Raw genomic sequence first — 25,590 nt, 5'->3', positions numbered from 1 at the left:
TAAATGCCACTTTATCTCCCTATGGTTTACTTCAAGTGCAGTTTACCCCTCTAACATTTGGAAATAAACACATTACCCACTATGGTTTGTGGATTAAAATGTATTGCTTGTACCGTTAATGGCTTAACATCATCGTGTAAATCAGACATTTTCCTCATTTTTTTTATGACTCAAAATGCACTTTACCCTCTTGTGCTTTACTTCATGTAATTCTTCTTATGATCAATCTCTTATAGTTCTTTGCTTTATGAAAATTGTGTTGTTATTTTGTGGTAGGGACCTAAGCTTCAACAGGTTGGAAGGAAATATCTCTAACTTTGATGGAGCCACACGATTACAGTACATGTAAGCAATTACATTTAGGATGACAAGATGTCCTAATTTCTTAAGCATGGAAGTCCTTCCTCATTCATTTGTATGATTTTTCTTTCAATGTTGACAAAGAATCCCTCTTCTATAATTGTGCTGATAAGAATGTGATTGGAATTCACTTGTAGGTATTGTGCCAGTTGAAGCATTGATACCTGCTTGTAGTAATAAATGGAAGACACAAGAAAATAGAATTTCAAGAATAAACATGAACACAAACACTTGTAGTGCATCCAACAATAAGGCTATGTCCATGGGTGAAGACGATTAAGAACATCCACTATATAGTGTACATTGTTTTCCTCAAAAACTATACCCAATTTGAAAGACAACGAGAGTAAGAGTCCCACATGCCAAAACTCTCCAGATTTGAGATGGTACCTACAAAAACCAAAGAACATGTAGAAAATTAACCCCACGTGCACTGAATTTCCTAACACTAGACCCTTTTGTAGTCTTAAACCAAACTCCTAGTTGCACAAGGAACATTGAGTTCTCGACACACAAGAATGATTCATAAAAGGAAATACAGCCAAATTGGAATTTGAGACAATTCACAAAAATCTTCACTTTAAATCAAATTCTGCAAAACCACGAAGCCAACTTCTCCACTAAACTTCATTCTTCACAAACTAGCATTGGGGCCTTCACCTTTCCCAATCAAGATAATCCAATATCCAACAAGATTGATACAATGAAAGTTTAACAACCAGTACCTCGGTAGCATTTTCACCTTGACCTCTTATATACCACAGAAATTTGCTTGTACTCAACCACAAGGAATCCCGATGCCCACCCCACAAGCAACTTTGTCTTCAAGTCAATTGTGCGTACTGAATATCGCACTAGATAATTGTGGATCGGAGCTCCGCACTTGATTGGACTATCTAGGAACTGAGACCCTGCAACAATGAGCACCGTTAGAGCTGCCCGGCTGGAGTTGGCCAGATAACCCCTCAGGTGTGGAAGTAAGTGATCGGAGAAGATGGAAGGTGCTCTCTAAGTGTAGAGAGTTGTGTTTAAGTGAGTATAGTTCAGTTCAACTTAGTAACCTTCAATGTGAAGTGAGTGTAGTTTATATAAAACTCCTTGCTTGTTGCCAAAGATGGTTTCATGGAGCTTTGGTGCTGCCAGGTTTCCTTTGGCATTGTTCAAGGTAGGGGACCATCTGGTAGTTGACAAGGGGTGTATATACATACTCATTGTAGTCTTGCTGATAACAAACCACATTCCCTTGATTAACCATTTCCGTAATTCTAGCTGAAGGGGACCAGCTAAGGTGTCAACTTGCACATGCATGCACTCACAGCTTTCACGTTTCTCTGAGAGGTTCCCTCGGTTCGGTACCGTTGTGCCTCGGTTCGGCCCTCTAGGAGATTGCTTGTAGAGGTGGGTTGGCCTAGTAGAATATCTTTATATGAGCTTGGCCCACTTCGGTTCGGTCCAAGGATCAGGTCCTGCAGCTCGGCTCAGCCCAGCTTCGTGGCTAGACTGACATTTCCATTGCGGGTTGGGCCCAAGTGCTTGAGGACTTGGGCAGATTGTTGATAATGGAATTGGGCTTGATTGGCTTATCCGCATGTTCACTTGACCACTTGGATTTGGGTTTCGGTAGATTGGGCCAGCCCAAGGCTTGGATCCAGCCCATTTCATATGCAGCCCCTTCATTTGCCCCCTAGCTTGCGCTGAGGTTCCCCTTGGGGGGAGCTACTGCTCTGTACTCCAAGCATTGCGTCGCTTCGGATCTGCTCCAGTTCGGCCTTGGTGACAGTTCAATCCTGACACACGCGCCCTGCACGAGTCCTTTCAAGGTGATGCGTGGCGGCACTGTATTGGCGCGTAGAGATAATCCGCCGACCCTGTATAGAAAGGCGTGATTCTGTTTCTTCGCGCCGGTTGTGTGTAATGAATGCCCTAGGGGTGTCAATTCAAACCCCTTTGTCTATCAAACCCCTCCGTCTACCACCAAAACTTCAAAATGAAAACCAGAACTCAGTCGCTCTTCTGCCTTGGTGACGACGGAGCTCTGCCTAGGCACTTATTGCCATTGTTGCTGCCGTTCTTGTTCTAGTCTCAATAACCTTTGCTTGTAGCTATCTCCTCGTCGAACCTCTGTAAGTTCTTCTGAAGCTTCCCTTTTCTTTCTTTTTTCTGTCTTGGTCGCCCTTCTTGGCCCTTACGCCATTGTTTCTGGCGACTAGCTCTGTTACTTGTTTAGTTGTGTTTTATTCTTGCTTTGTTAGGTCTAGATAATAGGTAAATTCCATGCATTGGTGGATACCCCTAAGGCCATGGCCTTGTTCCGCCAAGATTATGGTATCCGTAACGACGTTACCCTTTCGTTGGCGAAGGTTGATGCCAAGCGCATGGGTACAAAACACACTGTTGCCTTCCCCGTTGCTGCTATTGTTGAAAGAGGCGTTCGGTTTCCTCTGGAGCCGTTAGTTCGTCGCTTTCTGCATCAAGTCCAATTTACCCCTATGCTTGTGTTTATAAATTTGATCCGAGTTGTCTATGGTGTGTGTGCTTTGAATAGACGATTAGGCTTGAATCTGGACATATGGGACATTCTGGGTTGTTACACCCTTTCTCACAATAAAGACCACAGTACCTACTACCTTCGAGTTCGCTCTGCCGATTGCCATCTTGTCAACATAATGATGATTTCCTGCAAGTCGGGGGAAACTGGGAGTTCCCTGCTGGGACTGAGTTCCAATTTGAACGGATGCCTCAAAAAGATGGCTACCCAGGTCTGAGTCTTGTGTCCTAGTGTCCTAGTGTCTTTGTACTTCTGTTTTACTTGAATATTGTGCTAATTTTGTTCTTCATCTTTGCAGAGGCTTCTCGTTTCCAACGTAGGTCGAACCAAGAGAACGTTGAGGCGATCAAAACTGTTTTGAGACACAAGAATAGGTCTGCCCCCGAACTGTTGGAATATCAAGCGACTTATCGTTCCACAATCCTGAAAAAAGTAAGGCTTGCTGCATCCCTTCTCGATTCCGATATTGAAACTAACACACCTCCTGCCCCCTTAGTTACAAACCGTCGTCGTGGTCGGAGTTTATCTGTTGAGAGGACCCCTTCTCCTGCCCCCAGATTCACAGAGGGAGGGTCGATGTCGAAGAGAAAGGTGTTGGTAGACTTAGAGGCGGAAGCTTTTGGCTCTTCCTCTGCTCTGCAGGCTCCTCTAGCCAAGGCTAAGCCAAAAAGCCTTATGGATGTAAAACTGGAGATAGGGGCCTCTGGCGCTTCTGCCGCTGCTACCGAACCTGCTGCTTCCATTGCTAAAAGGGCAAAGAAGAGGAGGAGGTGGGAGACCGGCAAGGCTATAGTTGGAGAGACCTTTGAAGATCCTATTGAGGAAGAGACTTTTGAGAAATGAGAGCCGCCTATGCTTCACCAGGGCAGGCCTATTTCTATTTCTGACTTAGTTGTTGCTTCTGGAGACTTTGCTTTTGATTTGACCAATACCCTATTAATGCCTGTTGATATGACAGATCATAACGGACCTCGGGACATTCCAATCTTGAAGGGAACCCTTCAAATGAATACCGCTGCGAGTGCTACGCCATTTCTTTTTTGTGTTCTCTACTGGTTTGTATCGTTTCCTTTTCTTTAATTCTTGTTTGTTTGCCGCAGTGTATCCAGAGGATGCATTTGTCTATCACCCTAGCTGGGGAACTAGAGAAGGCCATATTGGAGGCCGCCATGACTGCTGAGAGGTTGACAACAAGTTTGGAAGCCGAGAAGGAGGGACGCAGGACTGCTGAGAGGGAGGTATTTCGTCTGAGCAAGGTTATCACTTCGGCTGAGAAGTCCAAGGAAGCTGCTATTGGGTTCCAGGCACAACTTGAAAGGAAAGTGGCCGAGCTGGAGGCAGTTATTGCGGTGATGGCCGTTGAACGTTCGGCTTTGGAGGCTAAGCACTGGTAGCAACGTTGGGACGGAGCTGGAGTCGCTTATAAAGAAGAGGTGCTGGTATTGCGAGACAAGCTTTTTCTGTAGGGCTGGACAAGTGCTCTGACCACTGCTCAAATTCCTGAAGGGTCTCCTTTGTTTCAAGATATTCCTGTTCCCTCAAAGTCCTTGAGTCTGAAGGCTACTGCTACCCCTGCTACTCCTCCAGCTAAGATTTCCCCAGGAACTGATTCTGCAACCAAGACTCTGGAGAGCGATGCTGCCAATGAAACAGTGAACGTTGAAGAGGGTGAAACCTTGGAAATTGAAGTTGTTTGAGATGTGGTTAAGGAGGCTTCTGCTTTCCAGGAAGTTGGGGATGCCTCTACTTTTCCTCCCCAAGATGGTCCGGACAAGATTATGGATGCTACTCCTGGAATTCCTCCTATTGATGAAAGTTGAAGTGAACTTTGGAATGATTTGAAGTTTTTCCTTTTTCATTTTTCTTTTTCTCCTTTTTTACTTTTTTGCTGTACTGGAGCTCGGTCTTCCTAGCGAGTTGCCCCCCTTAAGTTGGTCAAGACAATTTTTCATTCTTCTTGCTGCTGTTTTGTGATGCCAGCTGTGCCTTTGATAGAATTTTCCTTCTGATATAGCAATCTGATATGTTTTGCTTTCATACTTGCTTTGTTTATATTGTTTGTCCTCGGCCGAGCACTGTTGGGTCCACAGGGCCGAATAGATGCTCGGTCTGCATGGTTGCATTGATCTTTGTAATTGAATGAGAGTAACTTACTTAGGTCTAGGTTGACTTCAAGAAAAACAATTGTTTGCCCCCACTTGGAGCTAAGTAAGATTGGTACTGAAGAACTTGCTTTCTAGGAGAGCTGCTTAAGTTGATGTTGATTTTGATAGCATAAGTGCCATTGAATGGGACAAAAAGATGCAAAGGAAAGATGTCATACTTAGGTTCAGGTTGGTACCAAGAAAACAATTGTTTGCCCCTGCCTGGAGTTGAGTAAGACTACTGTTGAAAGTTTGATCTTTGAAGGATTTATCCAAGTCTATTCCAACTTTGTTTGGATGCAGTAGTACTGAGGTGTTGATGTGATGATACTTAAGAAATTCTGTGATTGCCAAGAAAAAGAATTGGGCATCAAAAAATTTGTTAGGACGGTTTCCACCAAGCAGTTCCACTTGGCTAAGATCCATTTTGGTGGCCAAACATAACTCCACTAAGCAATTCCACTTGCATGTTTGAGTGCAGACCAAAACTAAATTCCGTTCGGTCATTTCGAAACTTTTTCCGTTTTGTTAAAACCAAAGCTAAATCCGTTTAGTAAACACCAAAGCTAATTCCGTTTGGTAAACACCAAAGCTAAGTCTGTTCGGTAAACACCAAAACTAATTCTGTTTGGTAAACACCAAAGCTAAATTTGTTTATTTTGAAATATGCCCTTAGGGCTTGGGTTATAAAGTCCAAGTAAAGCAATAATCTGTTTTGACTGCAAAGCTATATAGGTGCTTGGAAACAAAAGTTCGAAGAAAGGGGGGGTATTTTCATTAAGCAAAAGATAAATGCTTTTACACTAGATAGATAATTGTGGGGTGCAGTTTATTGATAGTACCTTTTAAGGTTTGTTACATTCTAGGGCTGAGGTATGGCCTTGCCCCTGATATCCTCTAAGGGGTGTTTTGGAAAGTTGGTAAAAAGCTGGTTTTTGGCTTTTTACCAAGCTTTTTGGCTTTTTTGGAAGTGATTTGGGAAGTTGGTAAAAAGATGACTTTTTTGATTTTTGGTTTAATATTTTTTAAAAGTGTCACATCACTCCAAAATGACCAAAATATCTTTACTTTTTGATTTTTGAATTAATTAATTAAAATGTTTCAGAGGGTAGTTTGGTAAATTTGGGTGTTACTTTTTTGGGTCTTCCCAAATGGGATTGAAAATGTAGTGGGATGGTTTGGCGTTTTTGAGCTGTTGCCAAAACGCAGCTTTTGTTGTTGTTGCCAAAACAGCACTAAGTAGTATGCTCCATTTCCAACAGTGACTTTAACCTTGTATAGACCTTCCCAGTTAGGTCCTAATTTTTCTTCACCAGGCACCCTTTTATGATCCATAACTTTTCTCAAAACCAATTTCCCAGGTGTGAATTGCCTTAGGAAAACTTTTTGGTTGAAACTCTTGATGAGTTGCTGCTGATAGGCTATAAGTTTGATTAGTGATGCTTCTCTTCGGCCTTCTGCCATATCAAGTGCTTGTGCAATAGCCTCCTCATTACTTGCATCTTCAAACAGTTCTGATCGGAGGGTTGGGAGACCAACCTCAAATGGAATAATAGCCTCCATTCCATAAGTTAGGGAGTAGGGTGTTTCCCTCGTCGAGTGTTGTGCCGTGGTTCGGTAGGCCCATAACACGTGGGGTAATTCTTCAACCCACTTCCCTTTTGCACTTTCGAGCCGCTTCTTTACTTCGTTGATGATGGTTTTGTTTGATGCTTCTGCCTGCCTATTACTTTATGGGTAGCCCGGGGATGAGTTCCGATACTCGATCCTGAGGCCGGCACAAAATTTCCTGAAGATTTTTCCGTCAAATTGTGTTCCATTATCTGCAATTAGTACCCGCGGAATGCCGAAATGGACCACGACATTCCTTATGACAAATCGCTTTGTGTCTGCTTCTTTGATGCTTGCTAGTGCTTCAACTTTAACCTACTTGGTAAAATAGTCGGTTGCAGCGATGAAGAATCGTCTATTCCCAGTGCCCCGCACCAAAGGTCTAGTGATATCCAGACCCCACTGGGCAAAAGGCCAAGGGCTAGTAAGTGGAGTAAGAGTTTTGGCTGGCTGATGAATCAGTGGAGTAAACCTCTGACACTTGTCACACTTCTGAACGTACTGCCGTGCATCTTGCTACATCCGCGGCCACCAGTACCCATGAGTGAGGGCTCGGTGCGCCAATGACCTTCTGCCAACGTGGCATCCACAAATCCCGTCATGAATTTCGTAAAAAACATCTTCAACTAGATTTGGATGCACACATAATAGATAAGGACCGAGATGAGAGCGTCGGTATAGCTTCCCAGATGGTGAGATCCAAAACCGAGCTGATCTGTGTTGAACTTTGTTGGCTTCCTTCTTGTCTTCGGGGAGAGTGCCAGATTTCAGAAAAACAAGTATTGGATCCATCCAGCTTGGTTTTAGGTTATTGCAGAGGATTGGAGATGTAATGCTTGGTTCTGGCACAAACTCAACCCAAACTTTTCTAGCATCTTTGGCATCTACTGATGAGCCGAGGCAGGCTAGAGCATCAGCGTGACTATTTCTGTCCCGATTGATTCGTTCCACTCGTATGGATTGAAATTTTTTAAGTAAATCCCTTGCCCTGTCTGCATACATGGCCATTCTTTCGTCTCGTGTTTCATAGACCCCAGTGAGTTGGTTGACAACCAACTCAAAATCGCTAAAAACCAGGAGTTGTTCTGCACTGAAGTGTTCGGCATTGTGCAAACCAGCTAACAGTCCTTCATATTCTGCTTCATTGTTAGAGGCCTTCCAACCAAGCATGAGAGCATGCTTCCAGATAAATCCTTCTGGGGATATAAGTACTACCCCTGCCCCCGAGCCTTGGTTATTAGATGATTCGTCAACGTAGAGCTGCCGGATGTTACCAATGAAGAGTTTTCGTGCTTTTGAAGCACATTGCTTTCCTAGTTTGGTGGTGTGTAGCACCTGTACCAAGCTGGAGTTTTGATGTTCAGTGCTTTGGGTGGGAGCGAATTCGGCGACAAAATCCGCCAAGACCCGGGCCTTGATTACTATCTTGGGCTGATACCGAATGTCAAACTCACTAAGCTCAACCGCCCATTTTGCTGTTCGGTCTGAGAAATCGGTTCGGCTGAAGACAGATCTAAGGGGGAATTCAGTGAGGAAATTGATGGTGTGACCCTGAAAGTATGTTGTAGCTAAGTAGTGCGTAAGCCAACTTCTACAAGGGTAGGTACCGTGTCTCTGCATCTACGAGGGTCTTACTAACGTAGCACACTTGCCTTTGTTCCTTTTCAACTTCGCGAATCAGTACTGCGCTTATGGCATGATCTGAAACTGCCAGATACAGGTACAGTTCTTTCCCTTGTTTTGGGTTAGATAGGAGAGGTGGCGTACTGAGATACTTCTTGAGGCCTTGCAGTGCTTCAGTACATTCAGTACCCCATTCAAATGTAGCCTTTTTCCTTAGCAGCTGAAAGAAAGGCTTCATTTGATCTGAAGACTTGCTAATGAACCGATTCAGGGCAACTTCCATTCCGGCCAGCTTCTGTAGTTCCTTAGCCTTTGTTGGAATTTCGAGCTCTTGTATTGCTTTGATTTGATTCGGATTTGCCTCGATTCCTCTCTGAGTCATCATGTACCCTAAGAACTTCCTTGTTCCTACCCCAAAAGCACATTTCGAGGCATTGAGGTGAAGTTGATGGTTTTTCAGGATATTGAAAACTTTTCTCAGGTCTATGAGGTGGTTTGTAGCAAACTTGCTTTTCACTATCATGTCATCTATGTAAGCTTCCATAGTCCTGCCGAGCTGCTCTTTAAACATTCGAGTGACCATTCGTTGGTAGGTTGCTCCAGCATTCTTGAGGCTGAATGGCATTACTTTATAGTAGTAAGTGCCTCTTGGAGTAATAAATGTTGTCTTCTCTTGATCTGGGCCGAACAGTGGTATCTGATGATAGCTGCTATAAGCGTCCAGAAAGCTTATACGCTCATGCCCTGCTATCAAGTCTACCAATTGGTCTATGCGGGGCAAAAGAAAGCTATTCTTGGGACAAGCTCTGTTAAGGCAGGTAAAGTCCCCGCAGACTCTCCATTTTCCGTTCTTCTTTTTTATTACAACTGTGTTGGACAGCCATTGTGGGTACTGAATTTCTCAGATTGCCCCCGCGGCTAGGAACTTGTCTACCTCCGCAATTACTGCTTTGGTGTGCTTAACTGAGGATCTTCGGCTTTTTTGCACGATGGGCTGAACGAAAGGGTTGACGTTGAGTTCATTGCAAGCAAAATCTGGATTCAACCCTGGAGTATCATATGCTGACCATGTGAATACTTCCATATTTTCCCTCAGCAAATCTAGCAACTGAAGTTTCTCATCAGCGCCTAGCAAGGTACCAATCCTCTACTATCTTCTCTGATGGGGTTCCTCCGACATCCTCCAAGACCGGTTGTTCGGCTATTTCAATTGTTTGAACCTGATTGCAGAGCTGTTTAGCCTTCATGGCTATCATGAAACAATGTTTTGATGCAACTTGGTCCCCTGAGATCTGCTCTACTCCGTGTTCCGTCGAGAAGCGGATGAGCTGGTGGTAAGTTGAGGGGACTGCTTCCATTTGATGAATCCAAGGACGACCGAGTATGGCATTGTAAGGAAATGTTGTGTTAATAACCAAGAATTCTATCTGAAGGGTCTTTGTCCCAGCCATAACTGGCAACACTGTCTTGCCAAGTGGCCATTCAGGCTGTAAATTAAAACGACCAACGGAGCTGCCGCTAGGGTGAGGTGCTACTTAAAGAGACCGAGCTTCCTGAATAAGTCGTAATACAATATATTTGCTGTACTACCTTGATCTACCAAGAATCGCTTCATATCAAATCGTTTCTCAATTCCCACAGTTATAATCAATGCATCAGTATGTGGGTGTTGAATAACTTCTAAATCCTTCCTAGTAAATGAAACAGTGCATAAGGGAGGCTTAGGTACTGTCAGTACCTTTTTCGGCGCCGGCCCTACCGACATGACTTGCTGAATCTGTATAGCTTTTGCAATTTCTTCTTGAAGTGCCTCTTCGTGCTCGTGATTGGTTGCACCATGAATTACATTTATTATCAACCAGGGTGGATGCATGTTTGGTTCTGGTAGGGCGTTCCCTTGTTCCTGATCAATGTAGTCTTGGAGGTGCCTAGCAGCTACCAAATCTTTCAAGTGTTACTTCAATGCTCTGCAATTCTGGGTCATACGCCTCCGGTCTTGGTGATAGGTGCATCTGAGCTTTTGGTTGCGTCGAGCTGGATCTCCTAGCATTTTTGGTGGCGAAGTAAAGAATGGCTCTCTCTTGATTTTTTCCATAATACGATAGATTGGTTCCTTGAATACAGTTACAATTGCTTCATGGGATTTAGACTTGTTTACTTCATTCACTGCTAGTCCTCGATGTTCCCCTCAGTCTGCTCTTCTTTTGTTCCGAGCTGTTTGTTCAGTTGATGCTACCTCGATGGGGATTTGATTGTCTTCAAGGCGAGCGTACTGTTCAATCCTGGCACGCAAATCCTTCAGTGCTGTGGCTGGGCGCTTGGTAAGTGATTGTCTCAGCTTGCTTTCTGAACCCAGACCGTGTTTAAAAGATATTACAGCCATCTGTTCACAGCAAACGTTTTCCTCCAGATCGTTATATTCTTCCCAATACCTTCTAGCATAATTACACAGCGTTTCCTCCTGTTCCTTTCGGAGACTGAACAAGGTGTTTGGCTCTTTTGGGATCTTAGTGTTGGAGGCGAATTTGGCCAAGAACTCTTCAGAGAGCTGCTTCCAATCGTAAATCGATTCGGCGGGGAGACGATCGAACCATTGAAGTTCGGATTCTCTCAAGCTGGATGGAAAGACTTTGCACATCAGTGCCTCGTCTCGGCTCCATAAGGACATCATCTGCCGATAATGGCTGATATGTGTTAGTGGGTCTGATTTCCCATCGTATGACGTGAACTTTGGTGGAGTGAATTTCTTGGGGGGTCTCATAGCTTCGATTTCTGGGGAGAAAGGAGAGGAGACAAGTCGATCCAATGCTCGGTGCTCTCTATAATGGATAGTACGATCAAGGCGTTGAGCCTGATGATCTCGCTGTTGCTCATTTTTTCTGTTGCCGATCAACCAAGTACGGAGATCCTGAGGAGGATACTCTGTCTGCTGGCTGGCTGATTTTTGCCTCTTGGCCCTTCTCCGGCGTGAACCACGGTTATGGCTGTTCGCTGCTTCACTTTACACTGGGATTGGCTGACTTTGCTGCCCAGATTCATTTCTAGGGGCCTTCTTCACTGGTGGTTCATGGGATGGGCTCCTCTGGTGCAGACGAGAGGGCTCTGCGTTGGTCCTCTTCTCCATCGGGTTGCCCATCACCCTTTTAAGTTGTGCTTTCAGTTCCTATATCTCCATTCCCATGTAATCGATGATTTGATCTCTATAATCCTTCTCTAATAGAAAATGGTGGGAAGAACCTCTAGCAAAGGGCTGTCGATGCTCAACTGATTCGGGAGTCCAGTTGTTGTTTCCGGTCTGTTCCTCTAGAACTGTTGGGAGTGCCAAGCCTTTATCCTTTGTCTTCTCCGTTTGTGGAGTCAATGCCGAGGGTGGAATATCTTCAATTCCCATCGCCAGGATCAAGTGCAAAATTCGGAGATGAAGCTTCCACGCTCACCGCACCAATTGTGCGTACCGAATACTGCACTAGATGATTATGGATCGAAGCTCCGCACCTGATTGGACTATCTAGGAACTGAGACCCTGCAACAATGAGCACCGTTAGAGCTGCCCGGCCGGAGTTAGCCAGATAACCCCTCCGGTGTGGGAGTAAGTGATCGGAGAAGATGGAAGGTGCTCTTTAAGTGTAGAGAGTTGTGTTTAAGTGAGTATGGTTAGCTCAACTTAGTTACCTTCAATGTGAAGTGAGTGTAGTTTATATAGAACTCTTTAGTTGTTGCCCAAGATGTTTTCATGGAGCTTTGGTGCTGCCAGGTTCCCTTTAGCATTGCTCAAGGTAGGGGACCATCTGGTAGTTGACAAGGGGTGTATATACTCATTGTAGTCATGCTGATAACAAACCACATTCCTTTGATTAACCATTTCTGTAATTCTAGGTGAAGGGAACCAGCTGAGGTGGCAGTTTGCACATGTATGCACTCACAGCTTCCACGTTTCTCTGAGAGGTTCCCTCGGCTCGGTACCGTTGTGCCTCGACTCGGCCCTCTGCGAGATTGCTTGTAGAGGTGGGCTGGCTCAGTAGAATATCTTTGTATGGGCTTGGCCCACTTCGGTTCGGTCCAAGGATCAGGTCCTGCAGCTCGGCTCAGCCCAGCATTGTGGCTGGATTGACATTTCCACTGCGGGTTGGGCCCAAGTGCTTGAGGACTTGGGCGGATTGTTGATAATGGAATTGGGCTTGATTGGCTTATCTGCATGTTCACTTGACCACTTGGATTAGGGCTTCGGTAGATTGGGCCGGCCCAAGGTTTGGATTCGACCCATTTCATATTTAGCCCCTTCATCAACCTTCTCTTAAATAAGGGCTTGTCTTTTATTGAATCTTCCTAGAATGAGCTCCATCACAACTGCTCATCGGAGCAATGAAAAATCAGTGGTACACTTCACAAAGGAAATCTATATGAAACATGTTTTCTGTTTTAACTCTAGTTGTCTATGAAGCTCACTAAGACACCTGTACTCTGTTACAAATGATACTGAGGTGGCTTGGAATGAATATTGCAAAGCACCTCTCAAATGTTGATTTCCGTAGTTAAAGACTTAAGAGTTTTTAAGTGGGTACTGCTATGAATTATCTCTCTTACTCCTCAAGGGTGTGCAGAGATTCTTCACTACTCTCTTGTGAACTCATTAACCCAGCTCTCAATGTTCAACTGAAGACCTTGGTCCATCAATGCTTTGAACTGATCGAATGCTTCGTGAGTTATAGTTCCCATTGCTCTTCTCTCTCATCAAACGTACACAATGATCGAATTAACCACTTTTTCCCTTCTCTTTTGTTGCTTAAATAGAGCAACAAAAGTGTGGACTTAAACACAACTTGGAGCTCATATATGCTTCAAATGTAGAAAAAGAGTAAAACCCTAAAATGATTTTATAAAAATCCTACAACATCAAAAATAAAATAAAACCCTAGATCCGCGACGGAAAGGGAAGGGAAAGAGAGAAAGAGAGAAAGAAAAACCTGAATGTGGATAAGGGGGGAGCTCCGATGGTGAGCGACGGTGGCAAGAGCCACAATGGTCAGCGGCGGTGGAAGTTCGACAGTGACTATTAGCAGGGATGGTGAGTCTGTGAGAAGAGGGAGAGCAAGTGACTGAAGGCTTTTGTTTGGGTGAATGTAGACACTGATATAGAGAAATAAAAAATAATAACAAAATAAAACATAATTAGTGAATTGGGCGGAAAATTTGAAAATACACCAAAAAATTTGACACCTTTGCCAATTAAATATTTTTAGTCGTTGAAAATATATATTTAGTGACTAATTTTTTGGCTGCCAAATATTAAAAGCAATATTTATGTTAGTTTTTTGGCAACTAAATTTCTTTAGTCAACAAAAATAAATATATAATGAATAAATATTTTTTAGTCATTGAAGATGCATATTTGCCTACTAAATTTGGTAGTCTCCAAAGATTTAAAGTAAAATTATGCTAGTTATTTGGCTACTAAATTTATTTAGTCGGCAAAAATTAGTACACCATGACGAAATTTTTTTGGGTCACCGAAAATGCATATTTACCGACCAAATTAGGTAGTCGCAAAAGATTTAAAGTAAAATTATGCTAGTTATTTGGCTACTAAATTTGTTTTAGTCGGCAAAAATTAGTATACCACAATTAAAACAAACTTTAGTAACCTAAAATCTAAACTAACAGCGACCAATATTTTTTTAGTTGCCTATTGTGGCATATTTAACAACTAAATTTTTGTTTAGTCACCAATAATTAATATACAACTACTACAAAAATTTAGTAGCTAAACCCTGCAACAAATGCCGACCAATGTAATGTTTAGTCACCTATTGTACGGCATATTTAACAACTAAATTTTTGTTTAGTCACCAATAATTAATATACAACTACTACAAAAATTGAGTAGCTAAACCCTGCAACAAATGCCGACCAATGTAATGTTTAGTCACCTATTGTACAACTTTTGGCTACTAAATTCCTTTTAGTTGTCAAATTTGGTCGCCAAAAGTGTAAATTGTTGTAGTGAATTTTGCAGATTGAAGCAATATTAAATGGTGAGTACCTCTCAAGTTCACGGCTTCACGTTCCAAGAGCATGGAGGTCTTCACCCCATCCTTCCATTGTTCCACTTATATGTATATGACACATCACTCCTTAACTCTATACTTCCACTCTTGAGAAAACCAGATGCTGAGTGGAGTTACATATTCTTCTTTTTCTCATGTGTCTTTTACATTTTAATTATGCATTAAATTTGTCAAAAAGTAGCAATCTAAGTAACTGCATAACTATGGTGAGATGACATTGCTTATTGGTTAGGTATCTGACAAGGAATTTGCTTAATGGGAGTATTCCAGACTGGATCAAGAACAGAGATAATAGATAGTATGTTATTCACCTTCAATTCTATCTTAATATTTTATTAAGCTGCTAATAATTTTCTTCTTAATAATTAGATAATAGTTAAATACATGCATATGCCTGAGTAGACATACACATGAATTCCTCTTTTAAAAGTACATCATCTCATGACATCTTTGGAGGTCGTTGCAGATTTTATTCATGTCATTCACTGTTGGTGAAACTATTGACTTGATTCCCTTGAGGCTCTTTGGTACCATATATCAGCTGCGGTTGGGAAATATTCAAAAAATCTATAGAGCTGGAATGTTTCAGAAATGTTGTTGGAACCTTTCAACAACGTTTCAAACTATGTTACCAAAAAATGATAATACACTAGCAAATTACTTATTGGTACATAAGTTCCAAAAACGGTAAATTTAGTGATTCGAAGTGATTCCAATTTTTTTTTTCCAATATATTTCATGAAATGTTACCTTAAGAGAAAAAAAATCAAATGTATGAACTAAAATCTAAGGTAAGTTAAGTTTTGACATGACAAAAAATAAAAAATAGGTCATAATTTTCGTAGAAATGATTTGCTACATGAAGAAAAAAAATTTATTGAATACCTAATAGTTAAAAGAAAATTACTCTAAAAGTATCTTAAATTCTGAAATGTAATATATATAATACTTCATTTCGGAACATGTGGTGTACCCCGTTCCCGATCTCGTTCCCGTTCCCGTTCCCGTTCGCGTTCGCGTTCGCGTTCGGGTTCGCATTCCATGTACTAGAACAATCCACGTTCTAGGTAACATAGGTTTCAAAAGAGACAAAAAAAAGTTTGAAAATACATAGAAATGCTTGGACACATAAATTGAAATCTATTTAAATATATAAAAGCCCAGTAAACATAGTGATATGTACATGGTCATTCACATAAATGAACAAGTGTAAATTCAAAAAAATAAAAATAAAAGTAACTTAATTTTATCAAACACAAGTGTATATAATTCTAAAAGTGTGTAACATCCCAACAAAATAAGGTCTAAAAATGTACTTAGATTGTAGTAATATTAGTATTACTATATCGCTAACAATAATATTTATTAATACAGTAAAATATAACCTTTTATATTTATTCTAATAGAATTATAAAAAAAATTATGAAAAATTCTAAATTTATGACAACAAAACTCACTGTTTTGGTATATTGTACTGTGATTTAGTGTGTTTTGCTTTCGTGTTGATGCAAACACAAGAGTTCCATTATTCCACTAATGTTTTGTTTCGGTCTTTTTGTAAATGGAAATGTTTCAGCTGTTTCGATGGAAACAAATAGAAATTTTGTTCCTTGTGGGTTATATCTCAATATACAATGAGTGTGGGATCTATGAATCCTTTGTATTTTTTTTTATTATTTTGTGGAGTTATCATGAATTATTCAAATGAAATTATTTTATGCAGCCTAACAGATCTTTCGTACAACAACTTTTTTGTGCAAGATGTGCCTTGTAAAGAAACCCTGTAAGATTTCGCTCTCTACCGTGGGGCTTCATTGAATTTGCAAGCATTTATTTTTTATTTTTTCACTTGTTCTTTTGTTTTCTTCCTTTCCTTTCCCTTAATTTTTATTTTTTATTTTTATCAAATCAGTAACTTGTTCAGAAGCTTCTCCGGTGGAAACTTGTAAGCTTCTAACTCACACTTGAAAAGTTACAGTTCACATTTCAGTTCAATCGTATCATATTGGTGATCGCTTCATTATCCTCCTCCCCTCCTTTGCTTTCTGTAAGAATTTATGTATTATTGATTGATTGATGTTGTGTTTATTGATATCAATTACAATGATTCATGATTCCTATATATAGAAGAGGGTGAGTGTGTAGTAGGTGAGGAGTAGGTGAGGAGTAGGTGGAGTAGGTGAGTGTGTAGTAGGTGGTAGTGGTAGGTGTGTAGTAGGTGGATTTTTAACAGCCCCCCGCAAACTCAAGGGGGATAGGAACTAACCAACTTGAGTTTGGAGAGAGTAACAAAACAAGAAAATACATAAAAATAAAAGAGGATAGGAGACACTGTATGGTCGTGTCAGACCGTTGGTGAAGACACTGAATGGTGGTGTCATAACGTTGTAGAGGACACTGTATAGTGGTGTCATAACGTTGTAGAGGACACTGTATGGTGATGTCATAACGGTGTAGAGGACACTGGATGGCGGTGTCAGACCGATGTAGAAGACAGTTTATGGGGTCATGTCGGACCGTTGTAGCAGACAATGTTGTGACAGTTGTTGTGACAGTTTACAGTGTCTTGCTGGACCCTTGTAGAAACTAACCGGAATCAATGTCGAGACAGTTTACAGAGTCTTGTCGGACCCTTGTAGAAACTAACCGGAATTAATGTCGGGACAGTTTACAGAGTCTTGTCGGACCCTTAAAAAGTCGCACCCTCAAAAGGTATGCCCAATCTATCAAAAAGCGTGCCATCAAAAGGCGTGCCCAATCCATAAAAAGGCGTGCCATCAAAAGGCGAGCCCAAGTCATAAAAAGGTGTGCCGGACATGATGGCGAGGCACGTGAGTGCCTTGGCTGGCGCGCCCGTTTGTCGTCTGGCGTCAAGTGGCGCGCGATAAGCGTGGCTGCCTCGGCTATTTAACCAAGGTTGATGCTGAGGCTGAGGCAGACAAAAAACTTCTGAAAATCCTCTGAAAAAAACTCTTCCTTTGCTGAGAGAGAAACTCGGTAATACTCTGTAACCAACCCGTCTCTGAAACACTCAGCAACATGGCCTCTTCTTCCCGTCCAGCTACCCAGAACATGGCCTCCTCTTCCCGTGGTCTGCTTACGCTCTTTCCAGAATTGAACGAGTCCACAAGAGAAATAACTGGTGCGGTGGCCAGTGAACCTCAACCAAACACCTCTGGTTTTGCTCCGTTGAACTTTCCGATGCAGTCGGTGGAGCAAAAAATGGCGGTGCAAACTGATATTGAGGCCAATCAGTATACTCTGAAGTCATGTGTGGAAACCATGACTGCGGTCACAAACCTGTCGCACCGGCTGCAGAGCAGGACAAATGAGGTGCAACAGTTAAACTCCCAGCTGGCTCTGCTCCAACGCATGTATAAGGATGCGCGAGCAGAGATAAGTGTGCTAAAGACGGAAAATAAGGAGCTGAAGCGGAAGGCCACCGTGATGTTCCGATTTGGAGGTCCGCCATATGCTGCAGTGGAGGAGTATGGGGGAGTGAACGTGCTCGGTGGCGTGGAAAACACGGAGGCCGGATTGGCATGGGACACCCAAGATAAAAGTAAGAAGAAGAGACCTGCAGTAGAGTAGAGAAGGGAAAAGAAAAATCCCACTGTGGGTGTGGTTGTGTTGTTTTTTTTTTTTTTTTTTTTTGGTGGTGTAAAATGGTGATCGGGGTGAGCCCCGACATGAATAAAATGAGTTTGGTGTGCAGTCCGTCTTCTTCTTTTGTTTTGTTTTGTTTGTTTGTTTTGTTTTTTTTTTTTTTTGTGTTTTATATATGTGGGTGGAAGGGTTGATAAAAAAGGGTCAAAGAGCACATGGAGTCTGAGTAGGTGCATAATAAAAATAATAAAAGGAATGAGTGGAGAGAGGGTTTGATATGTTTAAATAAAAGAAGAGAGTGGGGGTGTGGTGAGAGTGGTGGAATAAATATATATATAAAAAAGAAAAATGATGGGAACATTGGCATGTGTTTTCAAACTATCAAAAGGAAGAGAGAGGTTTGGTGTTAAAGGAAAGGGAATCATGGATATAATTAAAAAGGGGTCTAGTGGAGAGAAAGGGACCAAACCACCAACTCTTCTCTGCTGCATAACCGGCAACCACAATTTCAAAAAACAAGCCACGTGAGAAAGTTGTTCCTGTCTTCCCCATATATCAACCAGCTAGCAGACTACAGCTAGACTTGGGAGAAAAGCTGCACCAATAAAAACTCACCACGCACAACGCAGCTTAACATGCGCTGGCAGTGCATGCAACCAAACAGCATCCTCTCCATTACATCACAGACACTGTAGCGACGTCAGCACCCCGACCCGAGGCAATACCGCATGACAATGTTAGTGGTGGAAGGAGCTTCTAGGATTGAAGAAACTTTACCTCAACAACAATGCTAAGCAAGATAACAACCACAAGGTGTCATCGTCCTTCCCTTTGCATAACAGTAGTAACTCTAAATCTCTAAAGAACTTTCTCCATCGAAGCTCAAAATCTTCGAGCTCGATTCTGGAGTCTTCGCTCAGTCTTCCTTTGCTAAAGGACTCAGATAGCGAGTCCGTTTCAATTTCGTCTCGCTTATCTCTTTCGTCCTCATCGTCTGGTCACGAGCACGATGATCTCCCGAGGCTTTCGCTTGATTCCGAGAAGCCTAATCTCAGTCAAAAACCCGATCGTTCTCACAAAGAATCAGAATCCAAACTCCAGCACCCCTAGGGTGCGATTAGTGAAGCGAAGGGCTGCGTCGTCCGAAATCCCCACCGGTACGAGAATCGAACGAAGCCCAAGGCGCAGAGCAACAACGGAATCAACACCTGCTACAGTAGTCCGAGGTGTGTCCGTTGATAGTCCACGTATGAACTCATCGGGAAAGATCGTGTTCCAGGGCTTAGAGAGAAGCTCAAGCAGTCCAAGTAGCTTCAACAGTGGTCTAAGATTCAAACACAGAGGAATGGAGAGATCATACTCTACCAACGTTAGGATCACTAGAGGGCCGGCGGGCGGCCAAGGCGAGGCTGCCGCCCGCCGGTGAAGCAGAATTACTAGCTTCTCAACCTTGCTCTGATACCATGTAAGAATTTATGTATTATTGATTGATTGATGTTGTGTTTATTGATATCAATTACAATGATTCATGATTCCTATATATAGAAGAGGGTGAGTGTGTAGTAGGTGAGGAGTAGGTGAGGAGTAGGTGGTAGTAGGTGAGGAGTAGGTGGAGTAGGTGAGTGTGTAGTAGGTGGTAGTGGTAGGTGTGTAGTAGGTGGATTTTTAACACTTTCACTTTTTTATACTTTTTTTTTCTTTTTTCTTCACGCTATTAATTCAGGGAAATTAACAAGTGCCTGGGGGGTCTCTCCTTGTCCAAAACGTGAGTATATATTTCTCATAATCAAAACTTCACGGCGACCTATATTACATAGATTCAATACGGTTTCGTGTGCGAGTACATATGTAGAGGTCGAACCTATCAAACCTCAAATTAAGGATATGCGAGACTCAGCAAAAAGGGTCATATTTTTATATTTTTATTCTATTATGTGAGATAAAATAGTGTTATATATAATGTACAATGTCGAAAAGGTATTTTACTCATTTATATATAATGATAGTGTTAATAAAGTATCAGACACATATTCCACACCCTTATCCAAGAGTTGAATGTCCGACATGCGTATTTAATTTATTTTGAAAAATCGATGTAACCTAGGTGACGACTACATTTGGTTGATCCTTCATGTTGTCAAGGGAAAACACACACACACACTCATTTTTTATTAGTACACTGGAGGCCGTAGCCTAGGGGGGAAGGGGAGCCTTGTCTCTGACAAGACTTGAACCATGACCTCCTACTGATGTGCAAGGAACCTGACCAATTGGGCTAGCCCCAATTGATACACACACTCATTTAAATATGAAATATAGCTTTATCCTTTTTTTCCCTTTCATATGATCACACATGATGGATTTCTTTCAGAAGATGGGTATTCTTTGCATATAAATTGTGGTGGAGGACAAACGAAAGTTGGAAACACTGTGTATGTAGCAGATGAATCCCAGGGAGGTGCAACAACATTGCGAGCAGTAGAAAATTGGGGATTTAGTAGCACTGGACATTTCTGGGATGTCAATGCAACTGCAGGGTACTATATAACCAAAAATGTTTCTGTTCTTACAATGAATGAGTCTCAATTGTACACAAGTGCTCGCCTTTCTCCTCTGTCTCTTACTTACTATGGGCGTTGCTTAGCAAATGGAAACTACACAGTGACCCTTCATTTTGCTGAGATAGTTTTCAGAGATAATCGATCCTATCAGAGTCTTGGTAGACGAATATTCAATGTTTATATCCAGGTAGTTAATATCACTGTAATTGCACCTTTTATTATGCAAATGGAAACATATTTGGTTTATTGGTTTGTTGCAGGATGAACTGGTTTTGAAGGATTTTGATATTGAAACTGTTGCACAAGGGGTTGACAAGGCTGTAGTTCTAAAATTTAACAACACAGTTGTTAAGAATAAGACCATAGAGATTCGCTTTTACTGGGCAGGGAAAGGGACAAGAGCTGTTCCTGATCGAGGAATTTATGGTCCTCTCATATCAGCTATTTCTATAGAATCCAGTAAGTTGTGTTCTATTTAGGCTTTCTTTGTTTATTTCTCAATGGTGAAACATCATCCTATCCCCCTCATGCTTGTGTTTGAGATTCTTTCTGTTACATTTATATTATACTTGCAAATGATTGAATCAATTTAGAGGAAACATAACTTTCAGCTTTATAATGGCCATGATTCTTCTCTTACTAGTTGATTTTTCTTTGAAGTGTCGAATAATTTCTTACGGTAGGAATTTCAAATATTGGTGAGGCTTTGGACAAAAGTTGTCAATTATAGATGCAACCTTATGCATGCTTTATCTGATTTTGCTATGTAGATTTCAAGCCTCATTCTGATCAGAGAAATAAGATAGTCATTGTAGTTGGAGCTGTAACTTTTTCATTATGCCTCGTTTTCATGATTCTATTTATCTTCTGGCGGAGACGCCATTCAGGAAGCATTACTTCAAGGGAACAAGGTCACTTATTTCTACTCCATGTTTTATTTTTTATTTTTGAAATGCCAACAATGTACTTGCATGTATTCCAGGTATTGCAGAACATAGGAGCAATATATGACTGATGGTGAAATTGTGGTTGTTTGTCAACATTTTAATCATCTTGAGTAGGCCTCCAAAATACCAACAATATGAATTTTTGTTATAAAAGTTGTACATCTTTTTCTTCTTTCTTCTGAAGCAGTGGAGAGTGTCAGATAAACACTGTCAATATTGTCAAAGGAAAAAGACCCAGACCCCCTTTTCCCCCCCACCCCCTTGACCCCCTCTTGATCTGATTGGTTAGATTTTTTTTTTCCCTTCTCCTCCAATCACCACCCGCCACGTGTGTGTGGGGGTGGTGGGGGTGGTGATTGGAGGGAGTCTCTATCAAAGTCCATTGTCAAATTAATCCTGTTTTAAATGTCTTGAGCTTGTTTGATAAATAATATTGTTATGATACCAAAATTCCCTTGCTTATATCTAAATGTCCCTTATAGACATCCCTTAATAGTTGAAAGTAATTGTTTTGAGTTAAGAATGCTAACCATCTCTCATGCCACGATTTAGCACTGAGGAGTTGTAGAGCAACAAAAGAAAATTTGGAACCTTATAACAAGTTGGGATTGTTTGTAGGTGTTGAAAGACTGAACTTCTCTTTTCATTGTTCCAACTTTTCTGCAACCAAACAATGTTAGTAATTTGATGATGCAGTCAAAAAAATAAAACTTGTTCTTTTGCAGAACTAAGAGGATTAGATTTGCAAACTGGTTTATTTACCTTCAGACAAATTAAAGCTGCCACTAACAACTTTGACGATAGCAACAAAATTGGGGAAGGCGGTTTTGGATCTGTCTATAAGGTATATCGTAATTAATTGTATTTTTGTATTATGTCATATTCACTTTGTGTTTTTTGTTTATGGTATGATGTCATGTGGAGATGCCAATTCCATGTTAAAGTGTTATTAAAAATTAAGTTTTTATTTCAATGCAGGGTATATTATTGGACGGTACTGTAATTGCAGTTAAGCAGCTTTCTTCCAAATCAAAGCAAGGAAATCGTGAATTTGTTAATGAGATTGGTATGATCTCTGGTTTACAGCATCCAAATCTTGTAAGATTGTACGGATGTTGCATTGAAGGGAATCAACTACTATTAGCCTTGCCCGAGCTCTATTTGGTAACTTAATGTTTTCAGTTAGTTGTGTATATTTCATTAGTTAAATAAGATTATCAAGAAAATATTATGGGGCAACGGAGCTTACCAGTGTTGATGCTGTAGCTCATGCAGTTATGTTCAATACCCAACATTCCCCGCTTCTTCCCCTTAGACTAGGCTACGGTAGCAATTTCTAATGTCAAAAAAAATAAAATAAAATAAAGAAGCAAACATTATTACTTCTGTTACCAACCATTAATAATCTAGATCTGTTTTTTCCTTTCCTTGTTTTTCATCTCCTTCTTGATTTGCTATTTCTTGTTAATTATAGGTCCAAAGGAATGGCAATTGAATTTGGGTTGGCCTAGCAGGCTAAGGATTTGTGTTGGCATAGCAAGAGGTTTGGCATTCCTGCACGAGGAATCAAGACTGAAAATTGTTCATAGGGACATCAAGGCTACCAATGTGCTACTTGATGGGGATCTTAACCCTAAGATCTCTGATTTTGGTCTGGCTAAGCTTACTGAAGATGACAACACCCACATTAGCACCAGGGTTGCTGGAACTATGTAAGCTACCAAAATTTCTCTTTCCTTCATAAGACACTATCCCCACATTTTTAGAAGTAATTATATCTAAGATGCCACCTTAGAACAGGCTAGAAATATGTAGGTATCTCCTTTATTACTGGCCATGTGTTCCTCACACATCGTCATGAAGACCTACCCGTGTTAGCCTTCAAGGGACACGTGTACAGTCTACTTGTTCGATCTTACTCAAATAGGATTAAATCGACCCATAGTATCTCGTTATATGCCCAAGTCCACTTCATTCTTAAGAAGTTTGCCAACCAGACATCCTGCAAGAATCAAGAGTTTGGGCATCATCTCCCTGTCGCTGAAGTCTCATAGCTTGTCTTTACATTGTGGTGGTCATACAACACATCTTATAACATGATAGTGGTTTTACTTTGTCCTTTATTGTGGTGATAGTATTGCATGGCTATGTGGTAATTTCAATAACTTTTCATCTTTTTCATCACTAAGATGTCTAGTTTTGATCATATTTTGATCACCTTGAAAATTGCATGAATGCTTGAAAATTACCAAATAAGGTTGTGTATTGTTAGCATTTACCACTTAAAACTACTGCTAATGTTGGAGCTGTGCTAAAAAGTATATATTGCTAAAATAGAATAAACAAAATTATGTTTTTTGTGCAGAGGGTACATGGCCCCAGAATATGCATTATGGGGTTATTTAACCAACAAGGCAGATGTTTACAGTTTTGGGGTTGTTGCATTGGAAATTGCTGCTGGAAAGGACAATATGAAATTTCGTCCTAGTGATCAATATGTCTGTCTGCTTGATTGGGTAAGTTCTTGGTTCTTGAAAGTATAGGGTTGAATGTACTTTAAAGGCATTTCTTGCTTTCAGACCTATCTGTTTGGCTTAATTGGCCAGCTATGACTTGAGTTAAAAGAAACTTAGCAGGAAGTTGAACTAACCTGAAATGGTTTCGTCAACGAGGATTTGAGCCAATTGCCATTTATTGTTTGCAAGGCTTTAAATTTGATTGGTCTAGAATGTTTAGTTTTTATTGAAATGTTAGTGAATTAGGATAACTGATATTCCAATAACCCTGGAAATTTAGAGTGAAAAAGCTAAGACAGTCAAAATTTGGTTTCTCATCAAGGACATAAAATCAAAAGAGAATGCCTTTTATCTAAATTTCACCCAACATGAAACATTGCTTTTCCAAGTCACTTTTAATCTTGTTTGTCCATGGTGGGCAGGACTAGTGGTTGTTTTTATACCCAAGTCTACTACCATAAATGTTCTATTTTCTTGTTTTTATTTATTTATTATTATTATTATTATTTTTTTATTTTGATTTGGTGGTTGGGGTTCTAGGATCATTATTTGCCTGGCTTATTTCATATCAGTATCTTTCTTGTGCTTATTTCAGGCCCTTGTTTTGCAACAAAAAGGGCGTTTAATGGAGTTGGTGGATCCACAGTTGGGTCCTGATTTCGACAAGGAAGAGGCAGTAAAAATGATCAAGATAGCATTATTATGCACTAATCCATCTCCGGCACTTAGGCCTGCCATGTCTGCAGTAGTAAGCATGCTTGAAGGTCATCTTGACATTCAGGACTTAGTCATGGATCCAAGTATCTATGGTGATGAATACAGGTTTAGATCCCTCAAAGACAAGTACGATGAGCTGCAACTACAGAGTTCAAATGAAGCTCAGAGCCTTATTGATTCGATGGTCACGACACAAATTGGATCTTCCTCTACATCTACCAATGATCTTTTATCAAATCAATCTTGATTCTGTGTAACACTGCCAACATGAGGATGTGTCTGGGTGGGTTCATTATATTTTTTGCAATGCCTTCATTAGCATTTTTTTTTTAATAAATTTTTAGAAGCAATAGTATGCTTTGACTATTGCTTTCAAATGTATGAAAAGTGCTTTCAAGATGCTTATCAAATAGTGCTTTAGATGTGTATGTGGCCTCCATGTTTTACCTACTCTGACATTTGGCCTACTATAGCTTAATATCTTTTTTCCTCTATTTTTTTGGCAAATTATACTTTGTCCCTTAAATACAATCATTTTTTCAATTTGATTGTTAAACTTGAAGTTTTATTTATTTATTTTTTGTACCCAAGCGGTAGTCCAAGTGGTCTCATGAGCGGAGACACTTAGATACGAATGAGGTGAGATCTCAAGTTTAAGTCAATGAAGTGGTGCCTGTTTTTGTTGTCAATTTTTGTTTTGTTTTTATTGATTACTTATTGTACATTCATTAATAGAACCATTAAAAGACCATTTATTCAGTAAAGGTGTAATTAGTGAAAGCAAAAGTGTATTTAATTAAAAAGGCTGCTATTAGCACCTGTCTAAATTCTTTGGACCTCCCATTTCTTTGAACCCCCATCCTAAACCCTAAATTTCAATAAGATTTTTTGA

At 40.9% G+C, this 25,590-nt stretch overlaps 2 protein-coding genes and 2 pseudogenes across 3 annotated transcripts; 3 read left to right on the top strand and 1 right to left on the bottom strand.

The window, feature by feature from the left end:
- The first annotated feature begins 276 nt into the window (after nt 1–276).
- LOC114323573 (putative LRR receptor-like serine/threonine-protein kinase At1g07650) lies at nt 277–25,249 on the top strand (annotated as a pseudogene). Its single transcript, XR_014339522.1, has 13 exons — nt 277–345; nt 14,584–14,649; nt 16,075–16,134; nt 16,264–16,296; nt 19,681–19,722; nt 20,329–20,705; nt 20,779–20,977; nt 21,289–21,429; nt 22,191–22,309; nt 22,444–22,629; nt 22,940–23,177; nt 23,831–23,981; nt 24,577–25,249. The product of XR_014339522.1 is annotated as a putative LRR receptor-like serine/threonine-protein kinase At1g07650 (transcript).
- On the top strand, nt 509–4,000 carry LOC145798537 (uncharacterized). Its single transcript, XM_082886501.1, has 2 exons — nt 509–3,119; nt 3,207–4,000. The coding sequence occupies exons 1-2, from the start codon at nt 3,095–3,097 to the stop codon at nt 3,749–3,751; spliced, it is 570 nt and encodes a 189-aa protein (XP_082742627.1). The 5' UTR covers nt 509–3,094; the 3' UTR covers nt 3,752–4,000.
- Nucleotides 7,180–8,911, bottom strand: LOC145799338 (uncharacterized). The gene is made up of 2 exons (XM_082888895.1): nt 8,271–8,911; nt 7,180–8,164 (listed from the first exon to the last, which is right to left on the bottom strand). Exons 1-2 carry the CDS (start codon nt 8,909–8,911, stop codon nt 7,180–7,182), a joined length of 1,626 nt encoding a protein of 541 aa, XP_082745021.1.
- LOC145798980 (uncharacterized) lies at nt 18,309–19,674 on the top strand (annotated as a pseudogene).
- Nucleotides 25,250–25,590: the final 341 nt, after the last annotated feature.

The sequence above is a fragment of the Camellia sinensis genome, chromosome 9, assembly GCF_055761805.1.
Source record: "Camellia sinensis isolate YWXY chromosome 9, ASM5576180v1, whole genome shotgun sequence".
NCBI lineage: Eukaryota > Viridiplantae > Streptophyta > Magnoliopsida > Ericales > Theaceae > Camellia > Camellia sinensis.
This window is presented reverse-complemented; position numbering and strand designations above follow the sequence as displayed.

Excerpts from the sequence above, each read along its gene's own strand:
- LOC145799338 (XM_082888895.1), bottom strand. The coding sequence starts at position 8,911 with ATGCCATTCAGCCTCAAGAATGCTGGAGCAACCTACCAACGAATGGTC. Across the intron at positions 8,165-8,270 it reads CTCGTAGATGCAGAGACACG|CCGAACCGATTTCTCAGACC; the intron begins GTACCTACCCTT and ends ATCTGTCTTCAG.
- LOC145798537 (XM_082886501.1), top strand. The coding sequence starts at position 3,095 with ATGCCTCAAAAAGATGGCTACCCAG. Across the intron at positions 3,120-3,206 it reads TCAAAAAGATGGCTACCCAG|AGGCTTCTCGTTTCCAACGT; the intron begins GTCTGAGTCTTG and ends TCATCTTTGCAG.